The sequence below is a fragment of the Tigriopus californicus genome, chromosome 7 (genome assembly GCF_007210705.1).
Source record: "Tigriopus californicus strain San Diego chromosome 7, Tcal_SD_v2.1, whole genome shotgun sequence".
NCBI lineage: Eukaryota > Metazoa > Arthropoda > Copepoda > Harpacticoida > Harpacticidae > Tigriopus > Tigriopus californicus.
The window spans coordinates 7448015-7469007 of NC_081446.1; the positions used below are offsets into that span (position 1 = coordinate 7448015).

The 20993-nt window shown below is 43.1% G+C and overlaps 1 protein-coding gene across 1 annotated transcript in view; it reads left to right on the top strand.

Moving 5' to 3' along the window:
• LOC131883779 (mucin-2-like) overlaps positions 1 to 20993 on the top strand; it is a 66451-nt gene that overhangs the window by 29099 nt on the left and 16359 nt on the right. Inside the window, exon 3 of the mRNA XM_059231339.1 lies at positions 20181 to 20311. Coding sequence (XP_059087322.1) covers positions 20181 to 20311 — 131 coding nt within the window. The remainder of the gene's footprint in view (positions 1 to 20180; positions 20312 to 20993) is intronic.

Below are 20993 nucleotides of genomic sequence, written 5' to 3' on the forward strand. Positions count from 1 at the left end.
ACAAGAAGAGAATCCCGTGTCACCGCTTGCAACTACGTGAGAACCATCGGATTCAATTGAAGCACGAATAGTATGGTATACAGCGGCAGCTATACACTGCCAGAGCGGGCAGTGCTATGTCGCTGAAGCCTTGAATTCAGGCGCTTCCCTATATTTTGCGTCCACCCGACTCTGCAGAAGTCGACCTCTTTGTCGTCTGGGCCCGAGGTCGCACAATCCACTAAAGAGTTTGGGTCGGTTCCCCTCACACGTAGCTCTGGTCTGCTCGCGTCCTCGATTGGTTCTTCTACCCCGGGAAGCCAACCCTGGCGACGTTTGGTTCCGGCAGATGCTAGTCAGATTATTCTAGATACCAGCACATTATGTGGACAGGACCATCATTTCTACAACGAGAAAGTAAGAGACGTGGGTTGGGAAACTGTCAAACGACATCCATCTCCAAAAGAGGACAGAAGATTATGCGTACAATCCAGAAATCCAGCCAAAAACATTTGTTGCAACGGCTCGGGTCCTGCCTCACAGAAGTTGATCAGAGCATGTTGCATCGAATTTGAAAGGCTGGCACTCAACAGGTCACGCCTGGTGCGTGGTTACTTTACTCATGTTTATGACGCACTAGCCTTGAGATTCCACCGTTATCCAATGTCCTTACATTTTAAATTTCATTAGCACTCGACGAATACCGTAAGAGATGTGTATTGGATTTCGGTTGGCTCAACGAGAAATCCTTCGGCGAGAGGAAACAACCTAAATTGCAAACAAGGTTTTACAATGGTCGGGTTTAAGAACGCATGCCAAATTTGACAAAAACTTTGAATTTGTTCGTAGCTCCATCGTATTGGGGTATCTGCCTTCCAAGGACCACACTTCACCCGAAAAGATCGTTTCGCAAGTTCCACAAGATAACTTTCATCCGGATAAGAACACACTTAAACGCCTTGGTTACGTTGGATTTCAAGGCGTCAAAACGAGAGGTACGCAGATCGAGACCGCTGTGCTCACCTCATTGCAGAAACTGGTGCGCTACAGGAAGCAAATGGGACCAGCTCCCAGACCAAATTTTACGGGTTGACGAACCGCGTCCGGGTTCACAAACCAATTCGTCCGTAGACTTTTCGGGCTGACTGCTAGTGAGACAAGCATTGGTGCATAATTCACTGTGTCTATACAGTCCGAGCCATGTCTCATTGACATCATCTCTACCCAGACTGTAAGTGCAGCAGTCATTCATCGAAGCCTTTCGTAGACTTATTGCACGAACAAGGTCATAACCAAAAATTGTCTTAGCGACAATTCAAGTATTCAGGCAGCAGAAAGACCTTCGGGATCCTATATATTATCATTAGCTGGCAGGCCAAAGATCAGCCATTGCTTCCCCCTATAGCTACACACACTAGCTCAAACCAATACGGTGGATCATGACGTTGAGAGATAAAATTATCCCGGCTACTGTTGTATCAACAGAGGGAAATGGGGTGCATGAACTCTTCACAAAAATCCGCAAGGCTTGTTTCACAAGGCCACAATTAGAACCGTCTCACATGGGAAATAAGAGACGTCGTACCATCACCAGACTTGATCGACAACTCAGCATCCTTGGGCACCTCTGACGGAAAATATATAAGGGAGAGACGGAGACAGAACTCAATCAGTCAACTTTCATCAAGTAAGCAGTCCCATTCATGCACGCATGTAGCTTGCTTGACTCTATCCTGCACCATTGTCACTTACAATGGCAAAGGTGCAAATTCAACCCATTCCGTGGAACCACACCGCACATTCTTCACCTCCCCGCCAAATACGGGCGTTATTGACACGTTCAGCGTGGCATTCAGGCTAAATCTTAGCCATTTGGTTGGAAATCCCATTTTCAACGGACCAGGGACCTGAAGAAGGAGTGTTATCAAAGGCTAGCTAGTGGCCAGTTCCTCGTGCAACCTCCCCAAGGACATCATAGCCCATTTGGAAAGTCAAGAAACGAAGTCTTAACGACATGTGGTCAAACGTGTTCTCAATCCTAGGCCAACCAATCGACTTTTCACCAGACACGGTTAAAGCGATCAATTATCCTTCCTTGTGTCACTTCATTAGGCAACATCGTTCAATTTGGGGGCGCTAACTAGCTGTGGAGTAGCCGTAACGTTCGCGTCGAACATTGCGCTGGACGATGAATTCACGAATATATCGTTCGCAGTACAGGGATCCAAGACCACCTGGGTCTCAACAAATTGCGCAAATCCAGCACAACAAGACTTAGGCAGATCAATGATCTCCTGCACACGGTCTTGAGAGATAACCTTCACTTCAGATAGGTAGATTTTTGAGTGTGTATTTACAGATCAGGATTCACGAGGTAAAGTATATGAAGCAACATTGGGAGAGTACGAGCTAGACTCAGGAGCGAGCACATTTGGTGTCACAAAGGAAGCCGCCACAGGGACTCCCCGCCCAGATCCGGTCATCACGGATGGGATAAGGAACCCGAGATTGACGCCCGGACCGCGTGGATATAGGTACCCCTGAGTAGCTTCCCTCAGAGATTGTTGGCTTTAAGCGATCCACGGAGACCATTCTGTGTTTGCCATTGATATCAAGGGGTAGGTTTTGGTTTCACGTCGTATCACTTTAAACGGGCCATCAAACGGAGAATCTAGAGGGGCCTTGACACGATCGACTCTTACCCACACGTAAGGGCAAGCCGCCAATCCGGTGGGAACGTAAGAAGACTGTTGGCCATGGAACTGAGTAGGCCTTGGTGCAAAAGAACGGAACTCGTCACGTAGGTCACAAAATAGAGAAGAAGAAAAGTTTGATCCGGTACGGGGGAGCACACATGCACACCGGCACCTTCAGCGTAGTCCCATAGAGCAGTTGGGCCCGGGAAAACTGGGAATCCTCTTTGGGAGCACAACGGATTCCAAAGAGGACCCACGGTAACTCGTGATACCAGTTGCAACCGGCAAGTCGAGCACGGAGCGAGTCTTTCATTTGGCGATGAAACCGTTCCACCATGCCGTTAGACTGTGGGTGGTATGAGGTGGTGTGATTGAGCTTGGTTCCTAGTAGTCTGGAAAGATCGCCCCGAGGCTGAATAAATTGAGCACCCCGGTTTGTCACAATCACATCCGGGACCCCAAACCGACATATCCAACCAGAATAGCAGAGCTCGTGCGCACGTTAGAGAGGTGATATTGGCCATGGGAATGGCCCTCGGCCAGCGTGAAGAGTCGATGACGTGAGCAAATAACGGTGCCCTCTCGAAGGATCCAAGGGGCCCACAATGTCCACATGTACCACACGAAAACGACCAGATGGGATGTCCATATGTTTGAGGGGAGAGCGGGTGTGTCTTGTTATTTTCGCTTGCTGACAGGCAAAGCAACTCCTGGACCACATGTAATGTCCCGATTCATCCCATGCCAGACGAAAAAACTGAGAAATGAGTCTTTTCCCCGCCCGAGCTCCGGGATGAGCCGTGTTATGAATGGAGTCAAACACCACGCGACGTAAAGATGTCGGAACCAAGGACGAGGCTTGGACAATGAGACATCGCACACGAGAACACCCCGGTGTCACCTCAATGAACGAAATACCCAGACTGGTCACAGAGGTCTCCAGTAGGGCGTCCTCGGGATCGGCAAGTTGAGCCTCTCGCAGGGACTGTGATGACACTCGACCTGTATGCAAAACGCCAGGACAACGCGTCGGCAACCACATGCTCTTTCCAGATACATGTTTTATTTTGTTGTGAATTCCGAGATGAAGGATAAGTGTCGCTGCTGGCGATTAGACACAGGGTCCAGTGCGTTTGGCAAAGCGAATACCAATGCACGGTTTAGGATACGAGGCCGCCCTTCAGAAGATAATGATGCTAAAATTTGACACTTCAGGTAAGTAGATAAAGATCTGCAGTTTCCAAAACGAATGCAGCACAAGTTCATTGCTGATGAAATAAGTATTTTTTTAAAGGTTTTTAACTTTTGAACGAGTATTTGATATGCCGCGCAAAACTGGTTTCGCAAGGACCATCGAAATGGGGAGCTAGGTTCAAATAGAATGGGACCTATTATATGAAACATTCTACAGGGAGACTCAGGGACAAGAGATATTCACTAATGATTATTATATTTCCAAAGACAATGATTCATCGTGACATCTGTGAATATAACTTCAAGTGAAGAGAAATTGATAAAAATGAGGCAAACTCCATCTAAGGTTTTGATATGTATTTCAATCTACTATATATCCAGAGGAACTTTTCTTTGTCGTGGATAATCACTATTTACTAACATTAGATTAGGAGGATTATTAATTTAACTGGTATCTTTACCCTATCGTCATTCCATTTGCATGATGCAGATTATAACCACAATTATGAGTAGGTGCATTAGAACCAAGCATATTCGGTTTTTGATAAAGCAAAGCACATCGTTTTTATTTAAGCATAAGCAAGAAGCGAAAATATGCTCGTTTTTTTTTTTTTCAAGTGTGAGGTTTTGTCAAACAGCGTAATATCCGTGGCAGAATATACATGCAAAGTTGTTTTTCCCGCTCGTAAGATTTCTCAATCAAATAACATTGTAATAGATCAAGTGTTTTTGAAAATTCGTTTTATTTCCTGGATTTATCGAATCAACGGACCATGATTTATTTCTCATGAGCACCCATAAAATCACAAAACTCCTTGCAAAAGACGCTTTTGTTAAAGCGGGTTGTTTCCCACACATCTTTAACTGATATTTCATCCACGTTTGTTCAAATTCGTAATTGAAGGGATTCATGAGCCTGCTCTGCATAGAGGTTCATGGTGTCTGCCTCCTCTCAACAACGAACAAACTCGCTCAAATGATCCAAAATCAAATGCCATTTTGGAATCAGAGACATTTTGATTTTTTCCAAGCTTCTCTGAACGATTGTACACAATCTTTGAAGTCTTCAATCTCAATATTTTCCTGTGATAAGCTCGATTTAAACCGATCAAATGCTTCTGGACGTCAACGAATGCTTGGCCAATCTCGATTTTTTGGCTTGACCGAGGATCTTCTTCAAGATAGGAATATTTTCGAAGGAGCTTTTGACATTCGTTACCCTCAAAGGAACTTCCATGATAACTTTCTGAATGAATATGGACTTGCTTTGGCCAACCCTTGGCCTCGGGGACAAGAAGAATAAGTTGCGTAGGTGTGGTTGATAATTCCCAATCGAATGTGTTAGCCAAGGGAGTGCGCAACAATGAAGAACGGTGTTTCAGGTGGCTTGTGATGAAATTAATCTCTCCTCTGTACTGAATAGAAGTTCTTAGGCTTTTGCATTTGGTTCGATCTTGAACCTTTCATATTGATCTGAAAGGCTCCCCAAAGTGCGATCCTCAAACTTGGTGTCTTTCCCACTGACCGTTAACCCATAAGTCAATAAAATGCAAGGGTAAGTGCTTTTGTGGTTACCGAGCCCGCAGACAGTGTTGTAACATTGTCAAATCCTGTGAAAAAATGTCTTCTAAGTCTTCGGGAACTTTCAAGTCCAAGCTTAGACAAGATGAGTTTGACGTGATCGTGGCACTCCTTCAGGGTGAAATAGCCAAAATTAAGGCTCTTTTTGACACCTGAGGTTTTTGAATCGTCCAGACCTTGATTTGGGTCCCGGCATACAAGGCACGCACTGACTTTGAGAAAGTTTCTTTCCTTCATCAATTGACAAACGGAGAAAGACATCGATGTTTTCATATTTCGCTTCTCCAAGATAAGTGAAAACAGTGGGAAGGATTGTTGCAAAATACGATTGATGAAGTTTTCCGGTGACGGGAGAAATTTCTTCATAGACGTCGAATAGGGGCTGGTAAACCGAATTCGCACTAGTTAAGGCCTTTTTGATTCCTGGTTCAATCTGGTACATCTTGATTGATGACTTTGACAAACTTTAGCACCTTGTTATCACTGATACCTGTGCATTCGCTTGGCTGTGAGAATAGTTTCCAAAGAGAGTTCGTTCTGGCTCTTGTTGGCCATTTGCTTGTAGCTCCTGTCTTTCCGAACAAATGTGGAGGAAGTGCTTTCTGGTAGCTAAGGTTAGGCTCTCTCCGTGGTACGCTTTTTTCGACAAAAGGTCGCTTGCCACTATTTCAAGGTCTCGTTGCGGGAAATGCTTTTTTTATGTTGCTTCTCAACGTCTCAGAGGTGCATGTGTGATGGCATCCACGGTAAATTAGCGTAAAACAATGCATGCAGAATATGCCACGGCTCAAGGGACAATTAGTTGACTTCTCAGCATTTTCCTTTGTGCACCTTGTCCCTTTCCACCTCTTGTTCAATCGTTTTTCGAGATGACTTCAAACCAACAGTTTTACATTTCGAGCACAAAAGACATACACATATATTGTTCTCCCCGGAAGGGGCGGAATTTCATCATAGATGAGTAGTCTGGTAACTCGGGTAAGACCATACTAAAGTCTCCTTTTCCATACTTTCTGAGCTTCGATGAAACAATTGGAACACAGTCCACTCGGAAGCCTTGATCTTCCAGAGCGTATCCATCGACAACAAACTCCCTCACTAAATGAAGATAATTAGAAGTGGCAATGGCCACAAAACTGCGGTCCATGCACACAAGACATAATTTTGACCTGGTCCTTTCGTGTTTGTCCATAGCCCTTTCAATTTTTGTTTCTTTTGGTTTCAGCCCAATACGAATTATTATGTCGGTTCCACTTCGGTACGAAACATGCCTCATTTTTATCACTTTCTCTTCACCTTGAAGTTATGTTGCATTCACAGATGTCACGATGAACTGGTATTGTCTTTTGGAATATAATAATCATTAGTGAATATCTCTTGCCCTGAGTCTCCCTGTAGAAACGATGTTTCATAAATAGGTCCCATTCTATTTGAATCCTTACCCTGCCATTTTCGATGGTCCTTCGAAACCAGTTTTGGCGGCATATTCAAATACTCGTTCAAAACTTAAAACCTTTGAAAAATACTTATTTCATCAGCAAATGAACTTGTGCTCATTCGTTTTGGAAACTGCAGATCTTTATCTACTTAGCTGAAGTGTCAAATTTTAGCATCATTTCTTCTGAAGGGGCGGTCTCGTATTTCCTAACCGTGAATGGTTTTGTGATCCGTGTATAAACACAAATCTTGTCCCTCGATGAAATGACGGAAATGCTTTACAGCCAGATACATCGCCAAAAGCTCACGGTCAAAAGTGCCATACCGGACCTCCGTGGGGCTTAGTTTACGAGAAAAGAATGCCAAAGTTTCCAGTGACCTTGCACGAGTTGTTCCAACACTCCCCCACGGCAACACTAGAAGCATCAGTTGTAAGAGCAAACGGTGCCGTTGACGACGGAAACGTGAGTAGGGCCGTTTGGGCTAGTTTGGTCTTAGCCTGCTCGATGTGGCTCACAAACTCAGCGGGGATACTCAACACTTTGGGGTCACCCTTAAGCAGTGAGTGAAGAGGTGCCAAGACGGAGGCCAAACCCGGGCAAATCGATGATAAAACCCGATCATCCCGATGAACTCTCGTAGTTGTGCCATTGTGGTGGGGATGGAAAATCCCTAATGGCTTGCACACGATGCGGTAGTGGCCGAATCCCGGCTGAAGAAATAAGATGACCCAAGAATGCGATTTCTTGAGCGCCGAACTCGCATTTCTTACGGTTTAGAACCAGCCCATTCTCGGACAGGCGCGTAAAGAGGATTCGGAGATGTTCGAGATGTTCATGGCGGGATCTACTGGCTATCAAAATATCATCCAGATACACATATACAAATGACAAATCACCCACCACTGAATCCATCATGCGCTGGAACGTTTGGGCCGCGTTCCGTAACCCAAATGGCATTTTAAGCCATTCGAACAAGCCAAAAAGGTGTACAGACGGCAGTTTTGTGGACGTCTTCCGGAGCCATCGGAATCTGATTATAGCCCCGAACCAAGTCCACTTTCGAAAAGATGGTCGAGCCGTAAAGACCAACAGCGAAATCCTGAATATGTGGAATGGGATAACGGTCGGTATGGTAATGTCATTAAGACTACGATAATCACCACAAAATCGCCAAGACCCATCAGATTTGGGTGCCGCATGCATCGCGGAAGAGTAGTTACTCTTCGAACGTCGGATAATTCCCAAGTCCAGCATGGATTTGAAATCTTCTTTCGCGGCCTTTAACATTTTATCATTAAGACGACGGGGTCGGGCAAAGACAGGATGACCAGTGGTGGGCAGATGATGATAAATTCCGTGCTTAGGGATCCGATCTCCAAAAGTTGGTGTCACCAGTTCGGGAAACTTGTTCAAGAGGGTGCCATAACTATCACACACTTCTGACTTCAGAACCGTGACCGATGGAGCCACGGCTCGTCCCACATGACCGTAAATGGAGTACTTTGAGATTGGATCCCACAACCTCTCATTCGCCAGGTCTATAACCAGGTTATTTGATCGGAGAAAATCTGCCCCCAAGATGGCCTGAGACAAGTCTGCGAGATAAAAATCCCAGACGTAGGACTGTTGTCCCAGAACGACGTTCCTAGATGTTCGTCCATAGCAATTAATAGCCGTGCCGTTCGCTGCAGACAGAGACGGAGATCCCCTCATGGAAGCCCGCATCTCGCGAGAGACGGGTAAGATACTTATTTGGGCACCAGAATCAACTAAATACGATTGGTTGGTTAGTTTATTGGTAACAAATAACAGTCGGCCTCCAACGCCCATTATTGTAGGTCGACTTCCTCGTTTCCCGACAACGAATTGACTCCGCCTCTTGGCTTGGGGCCTCGTTGAACGAATGAGCAAGGCTTCTCGCAACTAAAGGCCTTTGGTCCCCAACGGCGATGATGACGACACCAGGCTGAACGGTTCGAACCACGCGACGAGTCGTCTACAGAAGTCCTGGAAGCCACGGCTTGAATCGCCGCGCCACGAGCAGAGACCAGCTTGTCGGCCAACAAGGCCAGAGAACGCGTAGTCGATGTATCGAGCAAGGGCACGAGGTGAGCACGAACATCATCAGGCAAGTGGTCCAAGAATATGCATTTAAACAAAAAGCATGGTTCATGTGAACCCAGATGACCCAACATCTCATCCATTAACTGAGATGGAGAGCGATCGCCGAGAGAAGACACACGAAGCAGCCGTTGGCCCCGCTGATACGATGAAAGGGTATAAGTAGACAAGAGCCTGTCCTTCAACGTTGAATATTTCGAACCCTTCACGGGAGGAGATCGTAGAAGATCAACAATACGTTTGGCCGTGACTTGATCTATTGCAGAAAGGACATGATGATACTTGGTATCGTCGTCGGAGATTGAGCGGAGAGAAAACTGGGACTCTGCTTGTGCAAACCACACAAAAGGCTCCTCAATCCAGAATGTCGGGAGTTTGACCGTCGCAGCCGAAACCACCGGGTTCTTGACCTCCACTGTGTCAGCCGGATTCATGGCCTCCTTTGAATCCATGACGGAAAGTAACAAGACCAAATCACGTCGGGGTCACCATTGAAGAGATAACCTTCACTCTTCAGATAGGTAGATTTTGAGTGTGTATTTACAGATCAGGATTCACGAGGTAAAGTATATGAAGCAACATTGGGAGAGTACGAGCTAGACTCAGGAGCGAGCACATTTGGTGTCACAAAGGAAGCCGCCACAGTCTCGGCTTACTCATGATCGGTTGTCAGTTCTTCAGGTGGAACAAGGACTGAATCAACTACTTCTTCATCGCTTTCCAACAGGACTCGTGGCGGGACCCCTCGATCTGAAGTCTCTTCAAGAACTTGAAGTGTTGGCAAAAACGAAGAATCATGTGGTGCCATTTCAAACTCTCAGAGCCTTCCTCCAGTTTCCAACTACCCGGAACGTCCAAGACGAAATCCTTTCCATCACAGTTCAGGTCCCATTGGTAAAGAAATCGTCAGAAATGACTGTTTTCAAACTTGTGCCTGGAACATTGGAAATGTCAAGCTCGACAATAGTTTTGCCCAAAATCAAGGATTTCATTGCGACATCTCCAGGGGAAATTCATTTTCACCTAGTTGGTGAGGAAGATTTATGTGACTGCAGTCGTTTCATTGAACATTATGTTTGCAAGTCTTCGACGAGTTATCAAAACTATGAAGACGTTTGCGAGTCAGCGTTGTTCGGCTGCCAAGAAGCTTTGCTAGATGAGGGTGTACGAGAGGCCAACTATTCAAGAAGTTCTGGATCAAGTGTTCTTACTCATCCATCCTCAGAAGGCAGACATCGTTGTCCAATGCCGTTCTGAGGACCCGGAAAAATTGAGTGTCGTTGGAACCGCACTAATCCAACTACCATCGGGTTGTTTCTTGATAGGCTCACACTACTCCGCTTCATCTCCCTACCACGCTGAGACCAAGATGATCAATATAACACTGAAAGGACTTTCCTCTCCAACGCCCGAAATACCCACGAACACGTCCATTGATGACATCCACACCAGTACCAAAGAATCAAGTGAAGAAATCGACACAAGCCATGACAATATCCATTATAAAACATTATATGTGTGTATTGTAGCTTTGTCAATAAACCTCCTTGGCGTTATTGGATTCTTGTGCAAGAACTCTTTGCAACTTGATGCATAACTTCTAGCCGGGAATGTTCCGAGTATTGGACACGGTTATTTATTGATCATCTATATTTTGTACAGTTTTTGTGTAGCTAAATATCTCCCAGTGTTGTCGAAAGTTTTTCCGCTAATAAAGCAGTTGTTTCAACCCGCTACAGGCGTTCAGACGTGTTTTCTTGGGCTCCTCGAGTGACGCTCTGTACACACGATGCTTACTCTGTACAAGTCGATTGTTCAGCCACATCTTGGATATGCCTCACCCATTTGGGCTCCAATGAGTTTAGCAGGTTTGCAAAAGCTCGAGCAGGTCCAAAGATGTTTTACTAGGAACATTGAAGATATGAGAGAGCTCTCTCTCGTATTGGGAGAGGTTAGAAAGGTTGGGATTGTACAGTACTCAGACAAGGTACGAAAGGTATCTGATATTGTACGTTTTCAAAAGCGCTTTGTCCCAACCCATGATTTAGGGTCAAATCTAGTGACCGTAGAGGTTTAACGTGCGTTTTGAGAGCACCTCCGAGCCCTCGAGAATCCAGGCTAGTTAAAACAATGAAGTCCAACTCTCTTCTTTCTCGGGGTCCTTCATTGTTCAATTTTCTGCCTTCAAATATTCTTAGGACGTATGTAGGCGTTGTTCCACTAGCAGGATTTTAAGTCAGACTTGGATAAGTCTTTGACAAAAATTCCCAAACAACCTTATATTCAAGGCACGGTGGTTATATTTTCTGGTTAAGTGTTTGTGCAAATGCCAAGACATCAAGATATGTTTTTTATTGTCAAAGAGACAAAAGGAGCATCTGTAGTTAAATACACATGCTTAAAAGTAGCTCAGATAAGTATGTTAAATCACTTAAAGCAAATCAAATTGCATCATTGTCAAAAACGTAGTCAATCAGTATTAAACGTACTTTTAGTTATGTATTGACCTAAAATTTCATAAACTTCTATTTAGCACATGCTTAGTTGTTACAAATTGAAAGTTGCGTTTTGCCCTTCAAAAGTTCGAAGGCCTAATTATGTTTCCAGTTACTCCCAAGACATATTATTGTCTTTTGCAATGACACAACAAGAAGTAATATTTTTCCACTTTCTTGAAGATTTCTTTAAAAGCTAAAAGTAGTAACAAATGTCACTTAAAACTTACAAAAGATGTAAAATCGCCTTTCATTTCACTAAAGTGTCAAAAGCTACACTATTCTATCATGGTCCTAAAGTATTTGAAAGATACATGTGACTGTTCAATTTTCAAACTGTCACTTTTTTCAAAAATTAATTTCTAGGTACTAGCCATGCTTCTATTCAACATTAATATAATTTTGTCAAACTTCAAAATTAAGCTTGATTAAAGTTGCGTTTGACAAGTATATCATCAACATTGTGAAATATTTTTTAGTTATTTTAAGTTATATTGCAAACTATTTTCGCGTTTTTGCTATCAGCTTTAGAAAAGTGAAATATTTCCAATTATATTTGTGGCATAGAAAAAGCATTTTATAATTATTGACAATTGCTGTGAGATATAACCGGAGCAATTTATAGTCAAATTTGATGCAAACGCAATCTTTGAAAGCTCAATTGATTTCGATAACATTTTATTTGGAAACGCAACTAAGGTTACTCCCAACATCTATTAATTACGTATAAAAATATTATCTCTTTGTAAGTTTTAAGTGGATTAATATTCAAATCTGGGCTAAAATCCAAGATTTTTTTACAAAACTTGTTCCTTTTCTTTCAATAACAAGGAAAATCATTATTAGAAGTCTTGGTCTTGGCATTTTAGTTTTGCGGACTTCCTTTTCAAGATTGGGAATGGAATTCCTGGTTTTCAAGACCAAAAAAGTAATAATTTTATTTACCTTTACTTAACTGTATATTCATACAATATATGATCCACCAACGAATTAGAGTGGCCGATCTGTCTAGCTCTTGAAAATAGGGTTGATCAGGAAATTTGATCAAATAATTGTCCAAATGTAACTTAAAGAAGATGGCTACATAGGTAGTATGGGTACATCTGCACATAGCCTGTAATTGAACAATGAAGGAGCCCGAGAAAGAAGAGAAGTCCCATGGTTCTAATTAGCCTGGATTGGCCTGAAGGTACTCTTAAAACACACATTAAACCTCAACGTTCACTACAATTGACCCCCCTGAAACCCTGTTTGGGACATAGCTGATGAATGCTTTTGAAAACGCACAATATCAGTTACCTTTTGTTCCTTCTTTGAATACGTATTGTAAAGTCCCAATTTCTTTGATCTCTCCCAATACAATCGGGTTGAACAGAGTTAGCGTTGTGATGCTATCTCTGGACTTAAAAATGCAATACATCCAACCACATGTTTCCAAAGCTTAACTCATCTTCAAGTGGATATGCTCATTATTTGGGAGGGCGACACCTAAAGCTTTCATGAATGACACTTGTTCAATATTCTTACCTCGATTATGTACGGCAAGCATTGACCTAAAGGTCACTGAACGGAATTTCATTACTTTCAAGGCTATATTACTCTCAGCATGCCAAGAGTAAAATTGATCTAGGACCTTTACCAGACCATCGGAGTCTTGGCCATAACTACCACAACCTAATTTTGTATAGAAAGAGATACTGACTTTTTTACTGAGTTTCTGAAGTGAAGCAATGAAGATGATAAAAAGGAGAGGACCTAAAACGGAGGCCTGACGACCACCCGACTTGGCATCATGTACCTATGGCACTAAGAGATTCTTCGACCTTAATCAATGGCTTCCTATCACAAATGAAACTTCTTAACCAATTGAGAACCTTGCCTTAGATCCCAATCTCATTGAGCCTGTCAACTAAAAGGCCATGATCTACCTTGTCAAAGGTATTGGCAAAGTCGAGATGAACTAAATCCGACTAATGACTCTCCAGTCCCTCAAGAAATGGTTTGCTTCTGGCACAGGTGTTGGGAGGAGTTCTTCGCCTTGGCAGCGCTGTCTATTAGAACGCTCGGTTACACTAGTTCCATAATGTATGGTTCAAAAACTATACTAAAGCGTTTTAGAATGCAGTCAGCCATTTTTTATTAATTGTACTTCTTGATGTTCAAAATCTTGGATCAGGGCAAGTTCAGGTTTTTTTCAATTTTTGAAGTAGTACATATATGAGCAGATCACTCTTGCTCCGGATATTGCAAAGGTGTTAAAGACTGTCTTTGCTGATGATACTGTGGCGACCAGATTGTGGTAGGGGGATTGGTAATCCAGCTGCTGCACACACTGGTTCCTAATTCTTTTTGTGGTGTTGTTCTGGGTGCACGTTTTTCAGACAAATAAAATGTAGAAGCTCAATTAACCTTTCGCTTCAATAGGGTTTGCCAAGTGAACGCGCTCATGAAGAACTGACGTTATTCATGTAGTAAAATCGAAGACAAGATGCCCAGCCTAATTGCACTGTGCATGCATTGAATTTTGACCCTTATATCATTTTACCAGCTCGTCTAAGCAAATATCAATGTGGTATTGAGCCAATTTGATAATGCGTTCACTGAATTACGCCAAACATGTTCATATTGTTCAGTTTTGTAACACAGCTCACTCACCATCACTTGATTATTGAAAATTCAATGGGCAGATGGTGCGAGTTGACTGTGATGTTTGTCTTAGTTCTCCCTCCCCAAAATGCCCAAAATCAGGGTACCAGGCCACATTTTTCCTTGAATTTCTTTCACTTGACATGCCCTATACAAAGATAACTGGTTATGGTAGGGATGCCCAACATTCAAGTAGAATGGTAGATGACCCACAACGAGTACGTAGGAATTCTTGGGTTGTTGATAGTAGGTAATATGTCATTGAACAGATTCAGATTCCGCATGGGGTCAACGCCATTAATCACTCCACTCGCAGATAATAGAGGGCCTGATTTTCAGCAGGCCTCGTTCATGAAAGAGTTAGGTGAAGTCCTCCAAGATTACACAAAGTTCTCTGAGCGTGTCCAATTGAAAAGTGTCGTTTAAAGTCTTCATTTGACGTTGCATTTTTACTCATCAGCATACATAAAAAATACCTTACAGCCTGAAAAAGATATTTTGGACTCATTTTTGTTACTTTTAACTTTTTCCTCTTTATACAAGTGTTTTTTTGGTATCGTAGGAATGTTTTTTGTCAAACATTATGAGTTATATTTTGGTATACTACCATCACTTTTTAAAAAGTGGACCAATGACCTACCCCAAAAATGGTGATAATTCAGCCCCTACTTAAAGGAGCCAATTATACCTTAAGAAATGATGGGAAAACAAGCAGCTGGTGTCATTCTTTTGAGCAAAACTATAGACAACATGTCCGGCCAACCTACAACTTACGTATAATCAATCTGTCATCTAATTAAATTTGTCGGCTTATTGAAGCGACCAGCTCATACATTATTTGCATATATAGCAGATGTTGAGCAAATTTGTAAATGCAGTGTCATAATTGCACCAAAAAATAACATTATATGAGTTTTGTAACACAATTTCATCTGATTATTGAACATTCAATTGGATGACGGTGCGAGTTGGCTTTGATGTTGTTTAAAGCTTCAGTAAAATACCCAAAATCAGGGTGCCGCACAACATCTTTCCTTGAATTTCATTTACTTTATATGCCTAATGAGTTGCTGGAAAGTGTGAAGGCGTGCAAGCCTTCAACATAACCCCCAACACTCCCCTCCAAGGTTGTCTCGAAAGAGCTCCTCAACACAGCCAGACTGGCGTTTGGCGATGGTGCGAGGAAAACCGTTCTTAAGGCCAAAAAGGCGGATCTTTTGAACTTAATCGAACATCTCCTTTTTAGCAGCATTGAACTAAGAAATAACTTTCCGAGTCAATTGCAACCCTCTGCAGGTTTCTTCTCCGGGTCCACTAATGTAGTGACAGATGATTTAGGACTTTCGGCACCACGTATGCCCTCACTGTTACCTGTCCCAAATCTCTCTGAGTCTCAGATCACGGATGCTTGCAATTCTGACGGTTTGTCCTCAACTACGTCCACTACTAATCCTGACATTCTTAAAAGGCCACGTGAAACCATTTCCTCCGAGACGGCTACCGGGGACCTATTTCCCACTAAGAGGAAGAGCGTCTGTCGAACTGCCTACAGGAGAGGTGACCTGCGATGATAGTGATTGCACCTTTACTCACCCAACATTTTCAAAACCTGCACTACCCAACATCGAGACCTGGGCTGCAAGCAGTGGCACATACCGGTCTCCAAGGCCTCAAATGCAGCGCACACACTGGCTTTACAGGAAAAAGGTCTGAGGGGGAACCGCCCATCCTCCTCCAATTTCAAGGCCAGCACCTGGGAGTGAGAAGAACCCTCCAAAAGCTTTAAACTAAAACTCAAAGCTCTTGACAATCAACGGTTAAAGGCAGAGCTAAGGCTTGTCAACGTTACAAAGGCAATTCCTCCTTAACAGGCACGGACAGGAAGGACCTATGCTACGGTGGTGTCGCCCCCAGGGGTGCTTTCTCCTTCAGGGGGTCCTCCTCTGCATCCACCCATGGCCATGGTTGACACTATGTAAACCGATCTTGCCTTCGCCCTAAACCAAATGGCTCAGCAAATCGCCGCAATAGCAGCAAATCTAAGGACTTTGAATGCAGCCGACCTCGGAAGGGGGGTGAAAGAGCTCTGACTCTGTTGGATGCTGACAACCAATAACATTGACGTTGCCATCATTACAAGGACTGATCTTTCCCCGGTGTCAGCGCCCACTTTCTCCATATATGGCTAGATTACGTTTCTTCCTTTAACAGGTACGAAGGACAAGACTCGGGTGTTGGCGTTGATAAAAGCAGAGCTATATCCGTCAGTGCAAATGCACGGATGACCTCATGTCACCTAACATACAAACTATATGGCTGGAGATGGACCATCCCAGGGGCGGAAGCATGGTTATTGGTGGCGTGTGCAGACAATGGTCCACTGTTTCTCGGTCGTCAGGCCCGTCTGGGCTAACCACAGAAAAACTGGAGCTTGGAGGTGTTCTTGAACAAGTGAAGTTGGCCTCAAACATTGCCACAGGCGTTATCTTTTGGGGGATTTTAACCTCGACACTCACGCTCAGTTGATTGAGCTTTCTCGAGAAGGACCCTGTTGATCAACTTTACTGAAGGGATGGAGGCCCCCGGCCTTAGCTAAGTCCATACAATTCCCACGTGGAGGTCCTATGGCCAATTCAAGAATGGGCATAGGTCTTCTTGCCTCTATGGGGGCATTGACACTAGTGCAGAAGTTTTACCTGACGCAACTTCAGACCACCGCCCTGTTGTTGCCACAATCAAAGGATCTGATGGCACTGCTTCTCCTGTAGGAACTTCAAGTCCATAACCCGAGAGGTTCTGGAATTAGCACTCAAACAAAATCAGTGAAGTTGAACAAACGTGGATGAAATATCAAGTTAAAGATGTGGGAAACCCGCTTTACAAAAGTACCTTTTGAAAGGAGTTTGTGATTTTATGGGTGCTCATGGAGAATAAATCCTGTCCGTTGATTCGATAAAACCATGATTTAAACGAATTATAAATTTGATTGAGTAATCTTACCGAGCAGAAACAACTTTGGATGTATATTCTATCATGGATATTGTGTTTGACAAACCTCACACTTGAAACAAAAACATGCGATCAATCTTCCACTTCTTGCTAATGCTTGAAATAAAAACGATGCACTATAATTATAGTTATAATCTGCATCTTGCAAATGAATGAAGATAGGGTGAAAAAAGATACAAGTAAATAATAACTTCTCCTATCTAAAGTTTGTAAATAATGATTATCCACGATAAAGAAAAGTTCCCTTTGGATATCTAGATTGAATAGATATCAAAATCGTAGATGGAATTTGCTTCGGAACGAAACATGCCTTATTTTTATCAATATCTCTTCACCTTAAAGCTATGGTACCTTCACAAATGTCACGATAACCTGATATTGTCTTTTGGAATATGATAATCATTAGTGAATATCTCTTGCCCTGAATCTCCCTCTAAAAACGATGTTTCTTATATAGGTCCCATTCTGTTTGACTCTTAATTATCCCTGCCATTTTCGATGGTCCTTCAAAACAAGTTTTGGCGGCATATTCAAAGACTCGTTCAAAAGTTAACACCTTTTAAAGAAACACTTATTTCATCAGCAAATGAATTTGTACTCATTCGTTTTAGAAATTGCAGATCTTTATTTACTTGGCTGAAGTGTCAAATTTTAACATCAACTCTTTTGAAGGGCGGTCTCGTATTTCCTAACCGTGTTCTGGTATAATGACCGCCTTGGGCAAAATTGCACCAATCAGGACCATCAAGGTATGGATGGCGTAATCTTTACCTAACACCGGACACGCTGAAACTCATGAAGACCCGAGACAATGCAAAAGGGGGTCAGAATATAGTACCCTGCGCAAAAGATTGTCAGCCATGGTCAAAAGAAACAGACTCAGAACAAATCTGGCTGAGGTGCGTGCGAAAGGCAAACAACGACCCAAAAGTACTCTGGGAATTGGCATCTGTAGAGTTAGGGAAAGAAAAAACAACTCTCTCCCAGTCTCACTCAAAATAAACGGGAACTTAACCGCTGACAATATTGGAGCTGCAACTGTAATGAACAATTACTTTACAGAGAAGATATTGAAGCTACGTGCTAGCCTCCAGCAATCTACTCCAATGGTCTTAAGTTGGCCTAAATCCACAATGCTTTTCCAATTTTCCTTTGCAAGCGCTGGGAAGGTCTTGCGCATAGTCAAGGCCTTAAAAAATACAGAGGCGCTTGGCGTGGACGTCATCCCCATCTCTGTACTCTGAAGGGGGTTGAGTCACTGGTATCTCTTATTGCCCACCTCATCAACCGTTCCCTTGCGTCTGGAACCGTCCCGAGGGGCTTCAAAATTGGAATCATGGTTCCTGTCCACAAGGGTAACGGAAAGAACCCCACCTACCCTACTTCATATCGCCCAACTCCATCCTCCTTGAACTTTCAAAAGTGTTGGAGTTCGTGGTCAAGAATGATCTTGAGTCTCACCTTACCAAGTTGAATGCACTACCCAATAGTCAGTTTGGTTTCAGATCAGGGAGATCAACAACGTGTATCCTTAAAATGACTCACGCGGAGTGGATCCGTGAAAAACAGAAAAAAGCGTGGTAGGGATCATGGCGTTTGACCTGTCATTGGCATTTGATACTGATGACCAGACCTAACTTCTCCCTAAGCTTGCGGCCTTGGGTATTGAAGGACCTGCGTTAGCTTGGTACCGTCCATACCTAACTGATGGGAAACAGTGTGTTGATTGGAATAGTGCAAGGTCTGGATTCAACAATGTGATGTATGATGTGCAGACCAATTCTCTATCTGACCATTGTGGCAGACATGCCAGAGTGTGTCAGCATCGGTAAAATGGAAAGTACTGGATACCCTGACGACACTGCCACCTGGGCTACTGGCAAAAGACCTTCACACAACAAAAAACGCAGATGCCTTTGTCAACTATGCGACCAAAAACGGCCTTATCCTGAATGCCTCAAAAACGCAACTTACAGTTGGAAGCAAAATTAGGAGCAAGGAAATGGCCTCCTTTGCCATTGTTGTGGATGGCGTGGAGGTCAAGGCAAGCAATATGATGGGCCTCCTTGGAGTCAAGTTTGATTGCTCGTTCACCACCTTGCCTCATGATGAGGACGTTAGCAAAGCTGCTAGACAACGGGCTGGTCGGATAAGGAGGCTAACTCATCATGGGTGCAGTGGTGCAGTGGTGCTCAACCTTCTTATTGATGAAGAGTGCAAGATTTCTTTCGCCCACGCCTCAATCAAGGTGTCGATAAATGATGCTGCCCGGTCTATAGCTGGTTACTCCATGGTCGACCATATCAGGATCTCAGATCTTCTCTACCGAGCCCAGCTGCCCTCTTTGAATGAAATCGCTATTACGTCTGTCGCCTTAGAGAGTTGGAAGGCCAATCGTATAACGATGGGGAAAATGGAGAGCTGAACACAGTTGGCCAACTCATCTTTCCTTCGAACCTTTTGCCAACAAACGCGATGTCTTGGTCGACCCGCTTGAAGGCAGCCGGCATAATCCCAATCCCCCTCCATGGGGCTAACACCTTCGTCGTCCATGCTGCCAGGATGTGGAATGCCTCACAGGCCCTAAGAACTGCTACCACCAAGTCTGCTTCAATCCAGGTAGCCAAATCCTTGGCAAAAGCAACACCATTCTAGTCAAATTTGATATGATTACTAAATATTCATTTCTTAAGCCCCAACTTCAATTCTTCCAACAAATTTCCCTGTTTTTCCTTTCTCTTGTAGACAAAGTCTTCTTTCTCCTCAACTAGTCCTCAACTAGTGTTCTTACACACTAAGGTGTTGGTCCCGGGAACAAGACAGAACTAATGAAATAAACCTGATTACACACACACCACGGATTCATTTGAAAAAGGGTTTCTTTATTGTTGGACTGAGCTGGGCATAGGATTCCTATGTGATAAAGGCTAGATGACAGTGAAAAATCAGTCAGATCTAGCTCAAAAGTAACCCGATGATCGTGATTCCTTTTTCATTTTGAAAATAAATTTGACTTCTAGGTAGTGGGATCTCAAAAGAGCGCTTCATTATTTTGGTCGCTCTTGGCCATTATATTGAGCTTAGCGTTCGTTGTCATTGGAATACTCATCTATTATTGTTGTCCTGGTATTTGTTGCTGTTGTGGAGAATGGTAAGTACGTTACTTCAAATTATCATAAATGTGCAAAACATATTGATACAAAATGACGAAATTATAAGCAGATAAATTAACAAAATTGATCTGACAATCTCTAGATATCAGGGAGGGAGAAAGGCAAACTGTAGAAGGCTCAAGAAAAGACATTTTTTTCTGTAGCAAAGTGTGCTTACTTGGGTGAAAGTGACATTCTTCAACTTAGAACCGTAGATTCATAAAAACTGATCCAATTGACTTGAAACTTGGAGTGGTCAGAATGTTCCCTGAACTCTCATCTTGAAGCCATATTTGCATTGGTACAAAGCCATTCAAAATATTTTCTTGTTTGACAAGAGATACTTAATCGAGGATTCTTTTAGAATGTTTTTTTATCAGTTGTTGTTCTCAACAACAAGTTGATTGGTATACAAGAAGTCCAAGGGGATGAAAGTTGCTTTGTTAGTGAAGTTAGCCAAGTTAATCTTTAAAAGCAATATTGAGTAAAAATTATGTGGTATGGTTCACCTCTGAAATAATCCAAAATTCATTTGGCTTTTTGTAACGACTTAGATTTTACCCTTGATGACAAGGTTTTTGTAGCGAGAACATGTATTGACCCTACCCAACAATTATAGATTAGGGTACGTCATAAATCATTGTACTTGAACCATACTAATTCCAAACAAGGAATATCTAT